The 22,864-nt window shown below is 31.8% G+C and overlaps 1 protein-coding gene across 1 annotated transcript; it reads right to left on the bottom strand.

Moving 5' to 3' along the window:
- Window positions 1–12,071: 12,071 nt before the first annotated feature.
- On the bottom strand, window positions 12,072–18,156 carry MS3_00004940 (uncharacterized protein). Its single transcript, XM_012942117.2, has 2 exons — window positions 16,201–18,156; window positions 12,072–12,318 (listed from the first exon to the last, which is right to left on the bottom strand). The coding sequence occupies exon 1, from the start codon at window positions 18,079–18,081 to the stop codon at window positions 16,576–16,578; it is 1,506 nt and encodes a 501-aa protein (XP_012797571.2). The 5' UTR covers window positions 18,082–18,156; the 3' UTR covers window positions 12,072–12,318; window positions 16,201–16,575.
- Window positions 18,157–22,864: the final 4,708 nt, after the last annotated feature.

Raw genomic sequence — 22,864 nt, 5'->3', positions numbered from 1 at the left:
CATAAACACCGTTGGGTACCGGCTCAGTGGTCTACTGGTTAAGCGTTCGCGCGCGAGGCTGATAGGTCCTGGGTTCAAATCCCGCGAGGCGGGGTCGTGGATGCGCACTGCTGAAAAATCCCACGGCAGGACGAAACGGTCCTCCAGTGTTTCCAGGTTTCCCATAGTGGTCTAGGTTCAACTGACTCATGATCTCAACTATTGTAATTTATCTTAGCATCACATACAAGGATTAGTACATTTACCCAAATAGAACATTTAATAATGAATGTCTTGTAATCAGTAATAGTATCATGTAAATGAGTTTATTAGTTATACTGAACTTCATAAATGAGAGAATTCTTTATTGATTCTCGAAACTAAAACATTGTTATGTTGGATATTGAGTGGAAAGTTATTATATAATGAAAAATTTAATGAAATTATTATACAGAATCCTGTTTGTTATTTTTGTCAACAAAGATTTTTTCTTCTACATAATACTCCATTTGATAGTTAATTTACATCTTAGGAAAATTTATGAATAGAAAAGTATACATCATATACGTAAATAAATTTGTTGATTCGAATGTAAGTAAATGATCGGTAAAAATAACTTAGAATATTCTACCTTGACATCTGTACCAACATTTACCATTAGTAGCAAATGAACTAATGTTGTGGTAACATTTCATGCAGTGTAACAATATACCATGTGTATCTGAGCAATAGATATGAATACTGATCAGAAAGTTACCCAACAGATATTAATGATTTGCATAGATCATTATTTCATTTGAAGATGATGTAAAAAAACTCCAAAATAAATAGATTTGTAGAAACATTTGCTACTAATGCTGACCCTATTAGTTTTAGCAATAAAAAAATACTACTATCTAAAGCTACTTTGCTAAATATTCCGGTCATATTTCGGCACAGTCTATGTGAAATACTTCTTTATTGGATACCTAAGTTGAAGGTCTCACATCCTTCTATTTGTACCCACGTTTAATTGTATTTACAATAACCATTATAGTCCTTTTCCACGTTCATCTTCAGGGTATAATCGTTGATGCATCTAGAAACAGCTATGGTAGAATCCTATTGTATCCAACGTATCTTAAATACTTACTCTCTCTCCCTCTCTCTCTCTCTCTGTTTACACCTCCATTGTTACAGTTTTACTCAAGTACATAATCGAAAACTAGCTGATATTTTATTACAGAATTGTATGAATCATACTTTCACTATCTACTATTTGAAGATATTATATTCAGTGTGATGAATATACATGTTATCTGCACTAAGTTGGTCTACGAATGACAGTGAACAGCATTCTATTATAGAAGTCAAGAAAAAACTCGAATTATTCATAGTTCGTTCAGTATATACTGACTCATTCATTTGAAGTTTACTTACAGAATACAATGAATAAACTGAACAATATGGTGTGATATGTCAGTAAATTACATTTAATTAACATCATATAACCATACAACAACTAAAATGGATTAATCCTAATGGTTAATTATCGGTTGCTTGTAAATCAAATTGAAAAGCTTATAGAAACTATAATTCTTTAGATGGGCGCTCATCCCCTTTTTCCAAACTCATTTGAAGGGCATATTCTAGTTACCTTCGTAAGTCAAACCCAAATGTAATAATAAACATATTACTGTAGAGAGACTATCGAGAAAATTAACAGTCCTTCAATCTATCAATAATATCCAGTATTTGTCTTCAAACTAGGTTCTATAGTGTAGATAATACTAATAAATACTGGGTAACTTCTTCAGGATATATGCACATGGAAATGCACGCAAAATTAATAAGCTAACATTGAATATGAATAGAAAAAAATAATTAAAATTTTTTTTCGTTACACTGAATACTATTTCACAGTTCGATAATAAATCCGTTGAAATGGGATCTCTCTGTTGAATTTTGTATTGTTAATATTGGAATGGGAATTATATATCTCTCCTTAAAATGTCAAGATTTCTTTTTTTCGGATTACGACTTTCAGTGAAATTGAATATGAGGTTTTGCTTCATTTAGAGTCCGTCATTTGGAAGTACCTGGGTCTAGTGTTATTACTCATAGTGAGGCTTTGACTTAGTACCCTTCAGTTCGAATAAGAACTTGCTATTCACATATCTATTGGGTCCTCAAAACCACTAACTTGTTCAAGGACTATGAAATTCCATGTACTTAAGAGATTGTAATTTTCCATTGTAATTCCATTGATTAGTCCTGCAATCTAACCATCTTGAAATGTTTTTAAATTTATAACTTTATGAAAACAATCCGCTCGCAATACGTATATTATAATAGAAACAAATCAAGTGTAGTCTCAAGTATCGTCAACAGCTTACGTTATAATCTTTATTTTACCATAATTCATTTCTCAATATTTAACCTAACTTTACAACCAACGGATATTCTTCATCCAAGTATCATAAAGTTCATTTTTATCAACCATAATGATAATTAGAGATAATAGACAATGTGATAGTACGCAATGATTGAACCCGTCTTTCTCTGTGTGTGTTTGTTTAAACCTCAGATAATAATTAACGTCCATACTCTGTCATACCATTTACTTTAGCGACTGGTTTCATTAACCATGTGAGTATAGGCAATTTTTACTACAAATTAATTTCCATTGATTAAATAATTAGTATTTATAGATGTAATTTTGTGACTTTTGACTAACGTGTACACGCACTGCTTAAAGTAATGTTTTAAAGTAATGTGAGGTAGATAATCACAGAATTTATCGAAACTAAGAAATGAATAAGTAAAAATTATCACTATTAACTACAACATGCCGTCGATTACGTTACCAGTGTAAGTTACGATGAAAGTTCTACATATCTACGTTACTGAAATAATAATTCCGGTTGACGTGAGTTCAGATCCTACTGGGAATATCAGTTCGTTCAAATAGATAAAACCTGTATACACTGTTCCTTTCCGACTACCTCCATCCATTTATCACTAGAAATTTGAAACATACAGTTGCACAAGCGCTTTCTGACTTTAAATATTTCCCCAGTTGAATTCAACTCAATACAATTCCCTTTAAAATAATATGAATATCTTCTATTCAGAGATCCTCTGATAACGCAGTATATTTATTTTGGAAGGTCCTCGGTTCGAATCTCGCGAAACGAGATCGTGAATGCGCACTGCTGACAAGTCCAGCAGTAGAACGAAACGGCAGTCCAGTGCTTCCAGGTTCTCCATGGTGGTCTAGCTTCAACTGACTGAAGATCTCAACTATTAAAATTATAATATTTATTTTGCTCACTATCATAAACATCATTCAATCGTCTTTATTTAGATCATTTTTACACAAAAACCACACCAAAAAAATTTAAACCGGAAAAGTTGAGAAAGATAGAAAAATAACTTGTGCAAAAAGTACACTCATTGTACGCATTTTTAAGAAAAAAAATGCAAGTTCTATAGTCAATTTTGTTCAATTACGATTTGATTCATTTTTATAAAGTACAAACTCTCACACACACATACAGAAAAAAAGGTTTATTTTTCAATTATAAACAATTTTTTTTACTGTTTATAAAACTAATCTTAACCTGTCATAATTCAGTATAATCTAATCATAAATCCGAAATAAAATTTTGATCCATTTTCCTTTTGAAGTCTTTCCACATAAAAATTCAAAAATGACATTCGAAATGAATCATATCAAAGTTTATTTATTCAATTTGACAATCTTTTCATATCAGGTTCGATCGTCTAATTATATACATCTATCATACGTTTGCGGTATGCATTCAATGAAAATGTAACTCTTTAATATATTTCTATGTAGTTCTGTTTATCCATATAGGTCGTTCTCTCTATTATATTGACAAGTTAAGAGTATCATTAAACTGCAGACTATAATCGATATAACAGGTACGAAGCTATGAGTTATTATGTTTGTTTGTTTTTCGTTCCAAGAAATAGGTACATGATTTCATGAAACGTTCACTTTTAACTGGAAATATATTAAATTCAAGATGAATGGTAATATCGTTTTCGTTCTACTATAGTGTTTATCAAGATTGTAGATTTAGAACAGGAAAAATCAAAATTAAATACGATACTGTGTATACAATAATTCAAATAGGTCTCATAGTAAATATGTAGGGAGGATGTATAAATTTCACTGTCACCTACATAGATTTTATTATTGTATTCAACTAGATACCTTTTTTTAAAATAAACTATCATTGTAATGAGCGACATTTGAATGAATGAGTTTAAGCGTCCGCCTTTTGAACTGGAATATTCCCCGATCTACAGTAGTATTCAGAAAAACGAATCGATACAAAAAATTCAAAACGTCTGCTACATATTACCTTAATAACTACATTTCTTAAACTTATATACTGATTTAATTGAAGGGCTTGCGTTTAAGTTAATTTCATTCGCAGATCGCACTCATCACAGACTGGTTTCAGTTGGGAAATCATTGCAAACCAGAAAACATAGAATAATTGTTTCGTCCTATCGTACGGCTTCCTAGAAGTGCTCATCCATAACCCCACCTCAGGCTCCCATCTAGTAGCGTTAACTGTTAAGCGACCACTAGGAGGATGTATGCTGTTGAAAAGTCTCATACTAAGACGAGTACTCCCTGGTTCTCAACTGTACTCTGACTGGAACCAGTTTATGATAAATACAATTCACATAATATTTCTCATATTCGGTAGAAATAACGGAGAATTTATTGGTTACAACTCACTTCGCAATTTTTATGGGTTGTAATTGTATTGTAGATGATAACACTGGGATGTAGATGCATCAACTTAATAAACCATAAATAAAATGAAATGCATATTTTCATTTTCCGCTGCTAGCCACTATTCGAAATATGATCAGTCAGCAATACATCCAAGTCAATAGCTTCAACGGAGATATTTGAATTCTCTCAACCCATTCATATTCCCTTATAATTATGCACCTACTGATAATTTAGTCAACTAAGTAACGTATATTTCAATTTATGTAATCACTGGAACGAAATTTACATTACACTTTTTTGCCTCAATATTACTTTGTGTGATTGTCAAGCCTTCTTAACATAACAACAAGGAATTTCACCGATTAGGCATATGATAAATGACTTGTGTCCCTAAATCACCTAAATTAGTCAACATTATGAATAAGTCCTTTAGTTCTGATACAGTCAATCTTCATCAGCCTTTGACCTCGTCAACAATTAGTCTACACTTTGTTGAATTTCGGATAGTAATACCATAGTAAATATTATGTGTAGTAAGAAATAACTAGAAATTCATAAATTTGTATGGATTTTTTCGAATTTGTTTTGGGTAGAAAACGTTACATAATTGAGTGAAAAACATTTTTGTCCGCCAAGGTCATGTTAGTTGAATGTCCTTCAGTTATCACCACTATTTTCTACAATAAACATGATCAGCTATATATTTAGGAATGTTGTTGCCAGGTCAAATTTATCACGACTGTAAAGCTTAAGAGTTTTAATCAATTACATTTCAACCAATTTTTACAAACTTAGGCTCTTCCTAATCCCACTGATTTTCTATTTCAATCCACCATCTCTTTTTTTGTTATCTAAAAATGTTGTAAATTTATATTGATGACATTACAATTATGAAGTGTGCAATGATTAAATTTTCTATAGTAAGAAATTGTAACTACACGATAATCCCAATGATTTTTGTCTCGTGTAAGGAAGATTTTCAATCTATTTAGATATACACACATCAATAAATAGACAGTGAAATAGTTGACCTTAGTAAAAATCGAAGCGAATACAAATATATATAACGGGAATTCATGTATGTAGGCTAGTTCGTGGATGAGAGATGTAGATTGAAAAAAGAAACTATTTCATACACACAACAACATATTTCTGTGTATAAATGACAGAATTCGTAAGTGTAATGCTTTATCTAACCCTACTTATCTCTCTCTCTCTCTCGGATTAATTTGTGTAACCTAGTTTACAAGAATTTCCGTAGTTAGTTCGTTATCCTATTGAAAGACCACTTTGTCTTAACCGTCAATTATTATTTATTGTTTGTAATTGTTGCTATTCTATACATGTATCAATATGTATATGACTGCTTTGTTTTTGTCTTATATTAGAAAAATGATTGAAAGATAATCCGTCGTACATACAACATACATATTAAGTAATTAGTTTACATCATTTAGTTAAAATAACTCTTTCGAAAACATCCTTTCTCTCCACTAGAGTGATTAACAATAAAGGAATTATTGTCGTGTGACTTTTCTTTCTATCTGTCGATGTGTTACTGAGGCGAGTGAAACACGTGGATTAATTATGTATATATTACAATTACGACTACACTACTACATATCATGCATGTAAATACTCATGTACAGCAGTAATTTATAACCTTATTTGTATAATTCTTTCACGTGACATATTATTACCAGATTATATATGACATAAAATTACCTAATAGTTACATGTCTTAGAGACAATGGCACCATGGCAATTAATTATACTGGTGTATTTTACATTCATTTAGTGTTTTTTTGAAAAATCAAAATGAACTTTTATCACTTCCAAGTAAATACAGTGAATTGTATTGTTTAAAAATAGCGATTTCTTAAGAGTAAGCTTCCCAAAATACTTTAAAAAGCCATGTCAATTTGAGTTAGTTACTTTGTAAAGCTAGATTTCACCATCATCATTAACAACAGGGAATCTATTGAAAAATACAGAGTATTAAGTACGTTTTTCATTTCAGTTTGTAACTTGTTCATTGTATGATCACTGATTAATGACTAAGAGAGCAAGAATACTCCGAAAATCCGTTCACAGAGCTTTTAATTGGGCATTATATTTATTTCTTGAATCTTTTATTATATCTTGTCTTTTTTAATCCTATATTGAACACGTGTACTCATGGTTTTACGTCTCACAACCTTCTTTGTCTAAGCCTTCATTTAGCTTTACGTTTCTTATTTAGTTTTGTTGTTATATGACGCTGGACCATTGATAATAAAGTCATGTGTGACTGAACTTACGGTTATGGTACAGAGCTATTGACCATTGTTGTCCTTTAACTACCTACTAGAAACGGTTATTCCAGTCCTTTCAGATAGGCATTTTATCCCATTTTGTTGAGTATACTCTTACCGATTCTTGCGTATTTAATGTTCGTTTATTAATCATTAGTTTTGCTTTCTAGTACACTATTTTATGCTGGAAAAACCACTGACTGTATGGAACAAACTGTAACATTTGAGGCGCTTTGCATTTGTTATGTAATTTATTTCCCATTCTAAATTAGAACCGAACGAATTGAGGACGAAGTTTCTTGTTTTTACATGTTTTAATACGAGTAACTCAAAAAGACGTGGTACAGTCTTTGTAAGAAAGTAGTTCGATCTAATCGAGTGAATTTTAATTTGTTGGTCTTCCGCTTACAGATCAAATATTGGAATTTTGGTTGTTACAGTGATTACTATTATATGTGTCCAGTCTTTTGATTCTGATAGAACCCCACTTCTTCAGATTACGTATTTCACATTTTTCATATTCATACACGCAAATAAACACAGTGATGTCTCATACAGAATCATCTTAACCAAAAATAATATGAGGTCGACATGTTCAGACCTATCATGACATTTTTTACAGTAGAAATATTCTGCTTTGTTTCCATTATACCATTTAAAATTATGTTTGTTTACTTCGGTTATTTATCTATTTACTCTGAAGAAACGGCTTACGCTAAGTCTTGAGTCGTGAAAAATCCAAATCTGTACTCACTTGAAAACCACAGAAAACAACCATTTTATCGTTATTAGCTTTTTACACAATACTCAATTTCTTTGAAACTATCACATTTGACCTTGATATTGATACCTATAAGCTGGGAGACGTTCACTCGTTCGTTGCATGGTAGTACACCCGATATAGTTGTCTCCCCATGGGCAGCTGAATTACTAAATGTACATTGAAGAGGAGAACTTAGCTACATTATCCTTTGTTTAAGTAGACTGTATTGGTATCATCTGAGATATTTTCTACTCTGTTTGTGAGACATGGAACCAGATTTCTTTTGTGGCATATGGGTGAAGAACTATAAAAAAGTGTACACTAGCAAGCAGATAAACTCTTTCTATACACGCTTCTGTTTAACGAGTCATCATTCCATTTACGTAATGAGACGTCACTGAAGACTAGGAACCAACAAATCAAACCAATCGTCACAATACTTCTTCAACTAAATGACACTAATCAGGTCACTAGGGACATATATTGAAATATCCCTTAAGGTTATATAGTTAGAAGTTTTGACTGGTAGAGTTCAAATATGTTTGAGGGGGAAACAGTTGTCTCTTATGCCATTGGATGGTCCTAGGGCAATATAACAAATTAAATGAAGTTAAAAGAATATTATTGGACGCTGATTCATTAATTCAATTGAGCAAGCGTTAGTTGTCAGACCTGGAGGTTGTGGAGCAGTTCAGTGATAGAACTAGTCAACTATCCAGTTTATCTTGTTATATATATATATAATGGGATAAAAATGTTTCGCATCCATAACACACTTTTCTATATGTATATTTATAATAAAATCTAACAGTTAAATGAAAGTAAGAAGAGACGCACATCTTAACAAATGAATAACCAAGGAGAGGGAGAGATTATATAATATTAAAGAAAAAATAATCGAACTGCGATATTATAGTTTAGAAAACATGTAATTTATCAAGATAAACTTTAATTTAAATAAGTAGAAAAGAATAATAGAAGATAATGTCATTGTGAAGAACGAAAAAGAAGAAAAAACACGATGAACTTGTCATGTAAATTTTTCTTTTTAAGTGAAAAACAACAATAACATAGGTTTACATGTATCATATATATGAAGATTGCTTAGTACGTATGTATGTATGTAAATGTTCAGTGATATCATATGTACGAATAAATGTCTTATATGCACGTACAGGTGAACGTAGATATTTTTACACGATAAATTCTTTAATTCACTTATCCACTTCAAAATTTATTCAGTTAAATAATATGTCATTTGAATATTTTATTGATGGTAAAAATATGATAATTTTCAAAAAAAAAGGGAAGTTAGGAATCACAAAGGTCATTGATATATTTGGGCACCAGTTATTACAAAGAATATTTATTTATAGATTTCAAGTAAACTTCATAAATAATGCATATTTAAGTCAGTCACTAGTGAGCACATGATGATTATGATCAGAATGGAGGTTTGTGGAGATTGTACTATCTTGAATGATTTCCGACAAATTGTTTTATTCATTTCTGGGTTGAAAAGTGATTAGCTATGAAATCCACGATGCTTATATTTTCCAATTTGTCCGTTAAATTTACTTGAGTCGCAATATTCTTGCCTCAAATGATATTAGAACAAAGCAGTAATCTCACTGAACCTCACCAATATTAAAATTCATTTACATCCAATTTGTGAGTCTCAAATAAGTATCCAGGATCTCACTGACAACCGCTATTCGAAATAAAGTGAAGTTCATATATTTGTTAAGACTAAACACATGATTGATTTATTGACATTATGACATAGATTCCGTTTGTACCAAAAGATCTTACTGTATATGGTATATTTTAGTTATTTTAACCGGTTGGAGTATTATTATATAACACCCGGGAAATGCTTAACTGATTTAATATTTGGTACTGGAAATCCATGGAAGTAAAAATATGATGATAGATAAATATTTATTTAACCCCTAAAGTAACTCATAATGATACATGACTATTTATATGGTTTGGTTACAGTCAGACTTGCATAAACTGAACTGAATAACATTATACATCGATTACTTAATAACTTATTGCGTGAACACATATATACAATATCATGCAACTTAATAGGACGGAATTAGAAAGGCAAAATTACATTCTTTACTCATTATGGTTCATATTCAACATTACTTCAATCTTTTTTAATTCAGTGTAATGATTACTCAGTGTAGTAGTTGTTTTGTTTCCAAGTGTGATATTTTATTCGTTATAACACTGATTTACTTCAGTGTGATGTGATTGTTCAGGATACGATAGATATTCTTGTAATAAATTAATATGATCTATACTGAGCACGACATGTAGCATGCAATTTGTTATAACTGTAAGGATTTATCATATATGTGATTTTATCCTAATTAATGATCAGGATGGGCGTATAATTGATATGTGAATTATTGTATTTTCGACGATGGTCGTCGTGTTTTGGGATTAATAAATTTTCACTTGTATCAGTTTTGGTGTTTTTACTTCGCGTCGTGGGAATTGCAGTGGTTCCTCGTTTTTCCAAGTATGAGTAATAAGCGATTCCTACATAACAATTAGCGATGACCAGACGTAGCGATTGGAGGCATAGTCATAACAAATAACGACTAGTCATAACAAAATTAAATATCTATGACCAACAGATATAACTAATTAATTAAGTTACATAATTGCTCCTTCTCAAGATCTAATTACACGTCACAGTCAATTAGAGAAAAACAGTTTCGTATGTCATTCATACTCTAGTCAACTAAGTCGCTACTCACCATATAAAACTGTGATCGAATGAGATGTGGTTAGACAGCACCAGACAGATAAAGTGTTATCAGTTTGTAAAAATCAAGGAGTGCAATAATGGGGTTAACAGCTTAAGAAACATCTTGACATATAAATCTATTTTAAAGCATTATTTTTTGAAACAGAACTGAAGTTTCGAAGGTTTCCTCTTTAGTTAGAATAAAAAGGATCTTAGCGGTGTATAAAGCCACAGGATAACTTCTTGTAGAGTAACTTATCTGGGAACTTGAAGTGTGAGTTATCATTCAAAGTGACAAAACGAAATTCTATACATTTTGTTATGAACTACTTATAAGTAGCTTGATTGTATAACACAATTTCTATACAAAAGTTCAGAGAACGCTTCCTACATGCTAAATGTAGGATTTTTCCGAGTTGAAGCTTTACTTTCAATTTAACATCGTTAGTGTACTCACAATTCTAAGTGCTTAGTTTCTCAATAAATTAAATTAGAATGATGAGGAATTTGAAATCACGTGTGCGAATCAAATAACTTTAGCGTACACTCTGCACCCAACTTCTTTGAAACTACTCTTTTCAAATTTAGACGAAAGTTCTTGTAAATTCCTGGACTCTAAATCTGTGTGAAAACTTTCTGTATATTTATTTTACTGGATAATTGACACTGTGAATATCTGAGTAAGAAATTTTCCGATCACTTATATTATTAAAATATGTTTGCATTCCAGAGACTTATCAAATCCCTGTTCCTTAAAAAATACTGATTAATGTCAAGAACATTGTAAGCGTAAAACCCAGATCCCGAATTTCTCTTTGATTACGTTAGACTATCTGAAAACTAAAGACAAATTTTCTGAAAATTACACGTCAAAGTACACAAGGAATCTACTTTGATACAATGTTCACATGTACTTTGTCACTAAATGAAACTTTTATTTCCTAAAAATCACTGAATTGTGTAATAGCTTTAACTTAGAAGAAAATTAAGACATGAGTAGTACATGATAATAATGACCTTTGATCTTTATTTATACTTCTAGCAGGTGTGATTATTTTATCAGTTTCAAACATATACTTTAATCTATTTAGCTGAAGTGAAGAAATTATAAAAATATTGACTAGTGAATACTGACTTATCATATGATCTAAACGTAAAGAGTTTCTAGCCTCGGTAAGTTTGTCGGTACATACTACTGGAAGTCTTAAACTGGGAGAAGATAGTAGTAGATATTGAATACTCTTTAAATTTCACTTCGTCTTGATATGATTGTGCACCCAGCTAATGATTCGCAACTCGGACTGAAATGGTTATGAATGAGGCTACTTACCAATTATAGACAGTAAACCAAGCTTTTCCAGAATTTTATTGATAGAGACTCAATAAGAACTGGAAAAAATTTACATTTGAAATCATTCAATTATATACCAATTGCATTCAGTGATTATTAATAAAGAAATTGTCATACTGAATGAATGTTACAGTAAATTTATTAGTACATTGACAATTCACCGAAATTATAAACTGCGATGGATGATGGGTAATAATGGAGTCCAGGACCTGCGCTTCTTCCCATTTGGGACTCGTCAGCTAGATGTACCTGCCTACCAGAGTTGGCATTCACTCCAGTTCTCAAATCCAGCCAGAATAAACTGATCGACTGCAGCGTCGAACACCAATACAAATATATTATAATTCATTGAAAGTTGAAGTAAATGAAATTCCTACTGAATGAATCAATACAATTGAAAGGGTCCTGAAAAATGATTAAACGTAAATCATCCTATAGCAATACATGAATTTTTAAGATTGATTTCTTCCTAATACGTTGTATCTGGAGATCCAATATCTCCAACAGTTCTTCTACTTATATCGGTCCATGATGTAAACTATCTTCAACCTTAATAAATCCCTTCATAAATTAGTCAGTTAACTGTTGTCTAAAAAAATAATTTCATTCCGATTTCTTTGATTTTCCAAGAAAATGGAGGTAATGGTTGGATAACAAATATCATTTATGTTTTAAATATTTTCCTATGTTACTGGATATTCTCCCATTTGAATTCTAAGAGCTGAGACTAAACAGCAAGGCTTATTTTTAACGAAAAAAATGATATACTGGGCCAATCAGACGCAGGTAAGGAGAAGTACAATGTGCTAACTGTTTCATGCTATTAGTCAAGATTCGGCTTTCCTGTCTAAATAAATAGATACTGGTCGAAAATATGGTTTAACTTTCTGAGAACTACAACTGAGTTGTGTATGTATTGTAAATCCCAACTGCCAATAAAAGCTCCCTACTCTTAATTTTCTTACTCAAGTGGCTAGTTTGTGTACACATATAAAGAGTGTATACATCAGTTGCAGACTCGTACGACCTCACAACACAACATTTTTGTGGTTTGGAATTGGATTAGGAACATAGAGTAAAAATTGTTAGTTTTAGAATTTTACTATAGGTTTTGTCATAAAAAAGTGTTATCTGAGGAACTAACTAACATTAAACTACCTTCAAATCATTAAATTGCTGTAATCCGTAAAATTTCATAAGAGTAAACTTTCGTGCCTTCAATAAAAGAAAACACTATATTTGTGTATTTTGGAATCAGGCTATCATGAATTCATAAAGATGAAATTCTGTTTTTTTTGCAAAGTCCTACCAACATATGCTACGTATGATGCAAACGTTATGATATACCATTAGCTACAGTTAAAAACAAACGATAATACTCATCTACTGAAAAGTAAAATTTCTCTTTACATCCTCTTAACACAGTATACTTAAAATGTATTCAAAATTCTTATCTTGTAAATTAGAACAACACGTATAAGCCAACAATATTTTTTTTCAATCAAATTTTCATCAGTTGGCACTCTAATATACAGTAATGTTTATATGCATATTATGAAGATAAATCAACCAAGACAATTTATGAGTTAACAGAATACATAACCAGATATAATAAGTAAAAGGTACAACTTGACATTGAGACAACAGATATACTATTTGCGATAAGAATAATAAGGGCTTGAACGAATGTTTCATAATAGGAATTAATTTGTAGGCTTAGAAAATACAGACATTGAGTCAACATTCATTAAAATAGCAGTGAGATATCCCAATAAAATCGTGAACCGATCAATGTTAGACCACCACTGGAAACTCGGAAGCATTGGGCGGCCGTTTCGCCCTAGTATGGGACCCCCAGAAGTACGTACCCACGACCCCACAGGCGTGATTCAAACCCAAAACCTTCGCTTTCGCTCGCGAATGCCTGACCTCTAGACCTCGGAGCCAGCATCTAACTGTCTAACATTGATTGGTTCGTGATTTCAATGAAATGCAATAATCTCCACAATCCCAAACTGAAAATACTAATTTAGTGTCCTTATATCTGACTCCAGTTCGACCGTATGATTGATCGTTATTGAGATGTACATGTCGAAACGCATATGTTGCCAATCCTCGTATTTAATTATCGACTTAATCCGCTCCAGTGAATAACGAGATTAAATAAGCCAAATACGAGAATGGATTTCGAATATATACATTCTGTACAGTCATTGATCTGGGCAGGTAATCAGAGAAACGAATCGAAATGATGCGCGGTGGAGGTGTGTGGGCCAGATAAAAATAGGTTAAAGACATATGATGAGTGGGATAAGATGTACACACACATACGCTCATATGAGAACAGTCAAGGTTGATAAGTGAATAATTAACAATGTCAAAATATGACTTAAGAAGAATGGAAATATTAGCCTTTCCCGAAGCTAGAATAAGCTATGTGGGCTCGACATAGAACCAGCCACTACTATAAGAGGTATTGAAATCATTCGATAGAAAAGGACATATTTGAAGAAGAGGCGGATAAAGATAAATGAAAAAAGGATATGAAAACAAATTATAATAATAAGGAAAATCGTTCGCTATGCCTAATTGAGGCAAGGAAGAGACGGTGTTGAAAATATCTTATAAATATAAATGCTTTGGTTATTGACCCGAATCCCTATAAATTCAGCCATAAGTAAGAGACGAGATGGAAGGAAAAACAGTAAGTATACGATAATCACTCTGAAGGATGGTGACCGTTATTGACTAATTGTGACAGAACGGGGCTGAGTACTGTTCTTATCACGCCCTTCCTCAGTCTAAGGGAGGTGCTCACCGACTCATTAGGTAAGTTTGGTGTTAAACCAAACAATTTAATCACAACCTAGAACTGAAGTCAGATATTGGGGTAACTGTAAATATGTCCCATGTCCTTTTTTCCTAAAAATTTGCGAAAAACAAGTAACAAAAGACCCCAATGTGGGATACCCTATCAAAGAGATCTTAGTGAATGTGAAAGCTACAGAGGAATTACAATATTATCAGTATCGGAAAAGTCTTGAACATAACGCCGCTCAACTAAATGAAAGATTCAGTAGATTCCTAACATCGGGACCAACAAATTGGCTTTCGTAGGGACCGGCCATGTACCCATCAAATCTTGACACTGTGGATCGTTGTTGATCAGTCATTTGAAAGGAATTCACCGCCACACATCAACATCTTTGGTTCAATAGTGTGAATACGAGAACTCTAAGAGATTTTTCACAGTATGGAATACATAGGAAGATTGTCACTATCATACGGAACTCCTACAACGAACTGAATTGCAAAGTTGTGCACGTAGAGTAGCTCACAGATACATTCCAAGTGAATACTGATGTCATACAGGCTGCCTAACTTCTTTTCTCTTTCTTCTAGCTGTCGGATAGATGATGATCGCGACATCTGAGAAGAAGTAAGGAATATGGTGGGTGAAGTTGAAAAATTTGGGTTTTTGAAATAGCTCAACTATTCTGTCTCATAAACAGCAACAAATGCAAACAAAAGCAGCCATCATATCAGCGGTTTCGTCATGAGATATAGACTTCAGCATCCAAAAACAAAAATGTTAGATGCTGATGTACAACGAAGTGGGTAAACTTAAATCACACTCGGTGAAGAAGCCCCGGAAGAGGTGAAAGCTTTTAAATAGATGGACAGAACTAGGGATAAACCAGAATGATCTGATGCAAATGTCAAAGCACGGACCAGCAATACAAAGCTGATATGCCTACGACTGAATAAAAATATGGGACTTAAGAACTGTCACTCAAGACCAAATGCCATGAATTTTCAACTCAAAAATAAAAACAGTTCCATTGTACGGAGTTAAAACATGAAGAACTACCTAATTCATCACCAAAAGCACAAGTATTTATAAATAGCCATTGACGCAAAATATTCCATATCTGTTAGTCAGAGATCATCAGGTGTAAGCTACTGTCAGAGAACAAAATAGTTGCTAGTATAAAAAAATTAGAAAAAGACTCTGAAGGTAGATAGTACTCAAATTACGTAAAATCATCAAAATGGATCACAAAGCAAGCCTTTACTTGAAATCTTCCAGGGAAAAGGAAAACAGGCAGTCAGAAAAAGATATGATGCCAGGAGCTGGGGGCAGACAACAAAAAAATGGATAGCATCCGATAACAACTAAATTAAGAACTCAGCATTATTTTAGTTCAATATCACTGGTTATTAGCCTATATCTCACTAGGAGTGAGAGATTTGAGTAAGTAAGTAAGTAACTAAGTACTTACTTACGCCTGTTATTCCTCTTGAAGGAGCATAGGGCGCTTACCAGCATTCTCCATCAAACCCTGTCCTGGGCAATCCTTTCCAGCTCTTTCCAATTGTTATTCATCCTTTTCATATCTGATTTTATTTCCCGACGTAATGTGTTCTTTGGCCTTCCTCTTTTTTTCGCTATCCTTCAGGATTGCAAGTTAGGGCTTGTCTCGTGATGCAGTTAGATGATTTGCTTAATCTATGTCCTATCCATTACTAAGTAAGTAAATAAATAATAAATTTGATTTATATTTTTATTTCAAATGATTCATTAATTTGAATTAATATATTTCCACTCAATGGAAACAAAAGTAAGGTTCAGAAAAAAGTACATACATATATATGGTGTTATCAACTCAATGTTGCACGAAATACACTTTTCCATACTCGACTATTTTGATTAATAGATTTTTGAAAAAATAAATATTTTTTACTTTTCTTATTTAATGATACACTTGGTAACAAATTACTAATTGACCAATAATTTATCCAATAATTTTCAATATCAATTTTAGCTATATATCTTATAAAACCAGTTAAATAAACTTGTATAGGATTAAATGGTATATATAAATGAGAACATGTATACCATTGTTTCATTGTTTTAAATAATAATAAAAAACCACCAGTTTTAATATCACAATATGTAGGATAAATATTTCCTTGCCATATAGGTAAATTATTTTTATATAAATTATTAAATCGTTTATTATATTCAATATGTTTTTGTATCATTGGTATACAATATATAGATGGATTATGATTTTGTTTTAATGTATTCGATGTTAAATGTAATAATTTTGAATTCGTATATTGTATTAAAGCATTTAAATTAGGAAATAAATCTTGATTAATAAATAAAACAAAATCTATAGAATGTTTACAAGAATTTAATAAGAATTCACTTGTTAAAAGATATAATGAAGCTAAATTATTTTGTAAATGATTTAAACATAAAATTAAAATATCTTTTTCATATTGTGCTTCTTTTAAAAGATTTTGAATATGAATTGAATTTTGTTTAAATTTATATTTTGTAATATTAACAATAAATAAATGTTCAATAATATTTAATCCATTAAAATATTGTTTATTTATAATAGTATCACTTAAAATATATTTAATTGAACCCCATGTTTGACGAATTTTATAACGAATTGAATGATCTATTATTGGAGAGAATATAATAATTAATAAATTTATTTTACTAGATTGACATATAGTTGGCTTTATTTTGAACCATTGACTTATATTAAATACTCTTAATACATTAGGTAAATTTATAATTTGTCGATATTTTTTAAATTTAATATATTTTTCATTATCAATATGAAAATTAGATTGATTTAAACAAAATGAATGATTAAGATATAATGGAGGAAAAAATTTTTGTGATAAAACATCATTATTGTTTTTAGTTTTCCAATTTAATCTTGAATGTACTTGAAACTTTGACTTGATGATGTTCAATGACTTTACTTTTCTCAATCTCATTTTTTTGTGACCATAACGTGGACGACGACGATGATGGTGATGATGATGGTGACGGCGTTGAGGATGAAAAGTTTTAGTGGTAATTATAGGGGTTGAACTAGTTATACGATGTGTCACAATTTCAGTAGTATAATTTGCTGATAATGAATTGTTTGTAAATTGTATAAATACCCCAGATGAAGTTGGAGCAATTATATATGTAACTTCAGGATTTATTAGTTTCATTAGAATTGAATAATACAAAATTGTAATAAACATGATAATTATAAAATATGCTAAAGATTTATTATTTGAATTAAATAAATTATGAAATTTATGGTACATTAGTAGTGTGATATTTCTAATTTGATTTAATAATTTCATATTTCTTGTTACATAAATTGTAGTTAATACTTAGTGATTAAAAATATTTTAATAGACTATTTGAACCAATCATGGTACCGGTATTAGATATACATATATAAAGTTATACAAATATTGATACATGCCTACACCAAACCTTGTATCAATACATATATTTATTTCTCTAAGTTTATTCAAATGAAAATCACTTCATACTGTTCAATTGAAATGTGATAAAGATACAAAGTTCAATATAAATACAAATTTTAATCCCTACATAAATAATGAGTGAGTAAAAACACAGTGCTGTATAATCATAACGATGTGATGATTTTATCAATAAACTATATTATAATCAATATGAATAAAAAATATGATTTTATAGATTTACCTCTTATATATATGAATATTCATCGTTTGATCACTGAAGTAATAATGGTTCTGAATACGATTTTCAGTACATGCTGGTTTATAATAACTTCATTTATAATGTTATCATGTAGTGGAAACTAGTGTTAAATTTCTAGGAACATTTTTTTTGTGAACTTCTAATGATTTTGAAATTTTGTAAATCTTTTTATTCATAAATAAACATATCTTGAATATGTTCAGTAGAAATACGATATTATTGACTGTTTTAACAAATAAAATTTTGTAAATTTAAGGACAATGACTCTTACAGATTTCATCCAGTTTTAATAGTCACTTATAAATCTAAGTTTGGAGAGAGATGAACATTTAATTTGCATATCTTGACTAACGGGTCGGTGAATAAGATTGACAGATGTAGATTATAGAGAATTCGAATAATCGGACGAGATATCTAGTTGTTCTGTTCTTCATTATAACATTTCTGAAGGCCAGATCCCCGTGTTTAACCAAAATCGAACTGTATTAGAAAGAAATAAGAAGTAGGTAAGGTATCTCAGGTTCCACAGACTGATTTATTGAGAAAACGTTAGCGGTAAGTGTTGGAGTGACTCCGAAGCTGCTGGTCACAAATTTGTTGAAAATTCATACGATCTCGATTTCAGTTATCAAGTCTTTAATATAAATTGGATTTGTCAACTTAAATCATATTTAACACTGAGATCATGAGTAGATCAATGTTAAACCACCATTGAAAACTTGAAAGAACTGGGTGGCCGTTTTGTCCTAGCATGGGACTCTTGAGCGATGCACATCCACAATACCGCACCCGGGACTCGAACTTTATTCTCGCTTGCGGACGCCTAACTTCTAGACCACCAAACCGACATACAACGATGTTAATGTCTAACTTCAACCAATCTACGATATTGCACGATCGTCCTCCATTGTTTGCAGTGAGTGACTACATCCACGTGCGAGACTGAATGTCATAGGTTCAAATCCCGGATGCAGAGTCGTGGGTATGTACTGCTCACGAGTCCCATACTAGGAAGAAACGGCTGTCCAGTTCTTCCAGGTTTTCAATATTGGTCTGCCATTGATCCATTAATAAACTCTATCAAAGCTTAACAATCCCCACCACCCCCTATACAGATAATAATATTTAACAGTCTAAATACACATTTTAGTTACTTGGAAGAAATATTTTTCGAAACATTATTACATTATTATATCTAATTATTGACGGTCGTTAGTTATAGAATTTCGAATACTAATTATATCCTAATTTATGAATGGAAACATGGTGTTAGCTTAGTTTCAACAGAATGTGCATTTCTGAAAAACCAACTTGTGATGTTTATCCGTAAACTTCAACATAGGACGTGGTCTTGTAGATGAAATTTTCATATGCTTATCTTCTGACAGATGTTGATTTCAATGTATGAACTCGTACTAACAATGATCCCAAATTAGCTAGCTAAGTATATTATAAACCTTATAAAAGTATATACTCTGAAATTCATAAGTAATGGTTTATCACGGATAAACAGTCTTCGATTGTTTGATTGACTGGCAGACATTCTGAGCGAATGTTCCAACTAACATTCCATTAAAACATGTCGGGTTATTTATTAAGTATAACCTGTCTAATTGTAAGAGGAGTAATTTTTTAAATTTATGTAATTCTTTATTAAGTACTTTTCCAAGTTAGACTGACATCTATGTTCTTATAAACTATGTTGAAGAATTAGTCTTACGCACCAAGATTAATATTAACCAAATGTTGCAAAATATAAGCTTTCATTGTCATTCATTGAGCTATATTGCAGAGGATGTTCACAATCAAATGTATTTAGCACAAAATTACAGGACTTGTTAATAAAATATAACAATCATAAAGTAAATGCTTAATTTGCAAAATGTCCACCGATTGTATCAAAATGACTCAGACTTCATTGTTCTTGCATTTTCATACATATTGCATTCTGTTTCCATTCTTTACTGTTCGATTATTTTGTCTCTCTGTCGCCAGACCTTCTATTCACGACTAACATCATATACTACTTATGTCAATATAAGTAGCACACACCACATAAGTAGTAAAATACGAATTTTTTAATTTTACCAATGATCTGTCAACAATTTCTGACAAATCAATATACTCTATCATAATTCCCTTCTCAGATTAAAATAATTTTATCATCCTGGCAACAAAATGAAGCCGTTATTCTTACTCCAAGTAAAACTCGAGGACAGTCTCATTAACGTACTTGTCAACAAGATAGGATTCTACAATAACTACAAAGATGATACATTCATGATTTTTATACAGTAAGGTTGATAAATTCGTCAGTATTTATCCATTTACCACATTCACCCTAAAAGGAGAAGAAAAAGATGATCTCTCATTTCTAGATGCCTGATTAATAATAATGCTGGGTAAGAGTTTGAAATGAAATAAAAATTATTGAATATAAAATTGACCAAGTATTCGTTCTGAAACCCAATACCCTAAAAAAAATTAAATTTAATGGTTAAGCAATTTAAAGCGTATTGCCATTACCACGGCCTGTATCGGGATTTAGAGGACATGGAAAACATAGATGACATGAAATTCTAAGACAAGTTAAATAAATTGTCCACTCGGATATAGGGCTTGAACATTTCAGGCTTTAGCAAATAGTTACCGCACTGTACAACGGTAGGCATATCATAAGAAAGGGCCGTTAGCACCTCTTGCATGTAAGATAGAAGACGAAACTAGAAGAAGATTGATAACAGGGACAGAAGTAATACTAGGAATCAAGGAGGATAATTTGTTGAAGAGAAGATTAGCTAGAGTACTGTTAAAGTTCTGTGGACTTTTGGAGCTTTCCGATTTATTTCACTGTGGAAGGATATATAATGCTAAATAATTTGAAAAAGGAAGTGAATTTTATATCGAGACATTTTCAGTTTCGGAGTGTGACTACAGAGCGAAACACAATAGCCTAGGGCTGGTCACAGGTAAAAGTTTTGGTTGGTGATTTTTGTCGTATTAGTTTGATACTTCACAAACCTACTGTCCATGAGAAAATACCGATATCGGAAGTCCTGATAATCCATAAAAAACAACCTACGGTTAGTTGTATGACTTCACTCTCGTATCTTTGTAACTGTATTCTTACCTACCAAACTTACATGATTACTATAGTAGGACCTTAAAGAACAGACTTTTTGTCACAAACAGTTTTAAGAAAGCATTGATCAAAACAGTATTTTATAGCATAGATAAAATATACATCAATGATGAATTCGGGAAAAATTGATGAGTACTGAAAAGTGCTTAAGAAACAACTTCCAGACACAGAAGTATATTAAGAATTTTAAGAAAACTACATATAACAAGTATATAGGTTGTGGAGATTATTAAGTTTTTGATTGAGATCATGAACCTATTGATGTTAGACCATCACAATTGAAAACCTGGAAGCACTGGACGGCCGTTTCGTCCTACTGTGGGACTCCTCAGCAGTGCGCATCCACGATCCCGCGAGCGGGACTCGAACCCAGGGCCTTCGGTCTCGCGCGCGAACGCTTAACCAACTGGACCACTGAGCCGGCATCCAATGGTGACAGTTTCTAACATCAACCAATCCAAGTCAGATACTGTTACACTCAATAAAGTACCCATCTTTCTGCATCTCAGCTTCAAAAGGGACAATGCTTCAGGAGTAATCAATTGAGAGCTTAACACTGCGCCAGTCAGAACCTACTCAGCAGGCAAACTACTAAACCTGAATTTCGATGTAGGATAATAAATAATTTAGTCAATTTTAGCAATTACCCTCTTCATATTACCCCCGATTGTGTCTATAAATTTACATATATACACCAAAGCAGCTACATTAGTCGAGCAGAAAGGAAAGATTATATTAGTTTCTTTTGACATGTTTAAAAAGTCTTCTGTCTAAAAGGAGAAGTACTTTGAATAGCACAATCTCTGGGCATCTCTTGGACAGAAAATATCAAGTCGATACCTTAATTAATAAACAACCAAACCCCAGTCTTCTGGAGTTTGTTGATGCTATTCCTGACAGGAATCAGGAATCTCATTTACGTATTCAAGAAACAGTTATTTATCTTTCTCTGCCTCGACAACTTAAACTTCATTTCGTTACGTCATTAAATTTATTTAACGTCTTCCACTTAATCGACTGGTTTTTACGTCACTTTTTTGGCTTTTTTCCAGTTTAATAGTTTTAGCGTCAACTAAATGACATCGAAGCATTTTATTCTTACTTATCAATACCATTTTTTGACTACTTAACCAATCATTTCTAGACCTTTGGTCATAGCTTTTATTGATATTGGTGTTTTAGAATGCTATTTTACACTTTTACACAAAGATATTTCAGGTTTTTATTTGGTCCCCAAAATTTATTTACGCATT

Source organism: Schistosoma haematobium, chromosome 3 (assembly GCF_000699445.3).
Source record: "Schistosoma haematobium chromosome 3, whole genome shotgun sequence".
In the NCBI taxonomy this organism is placed as follows: domain Eukaryota; kingdom Metazoa; phylum Platyhelminthes; class Trematoda; order Strigeidida; family Schistosomatidae; genus Schistosoma; species Schistosoma haematobium.
Note: the sequence above shows the minus strand (reverse complement) of the source record. Positions and strands in the feature narration are given on the sequence as shown.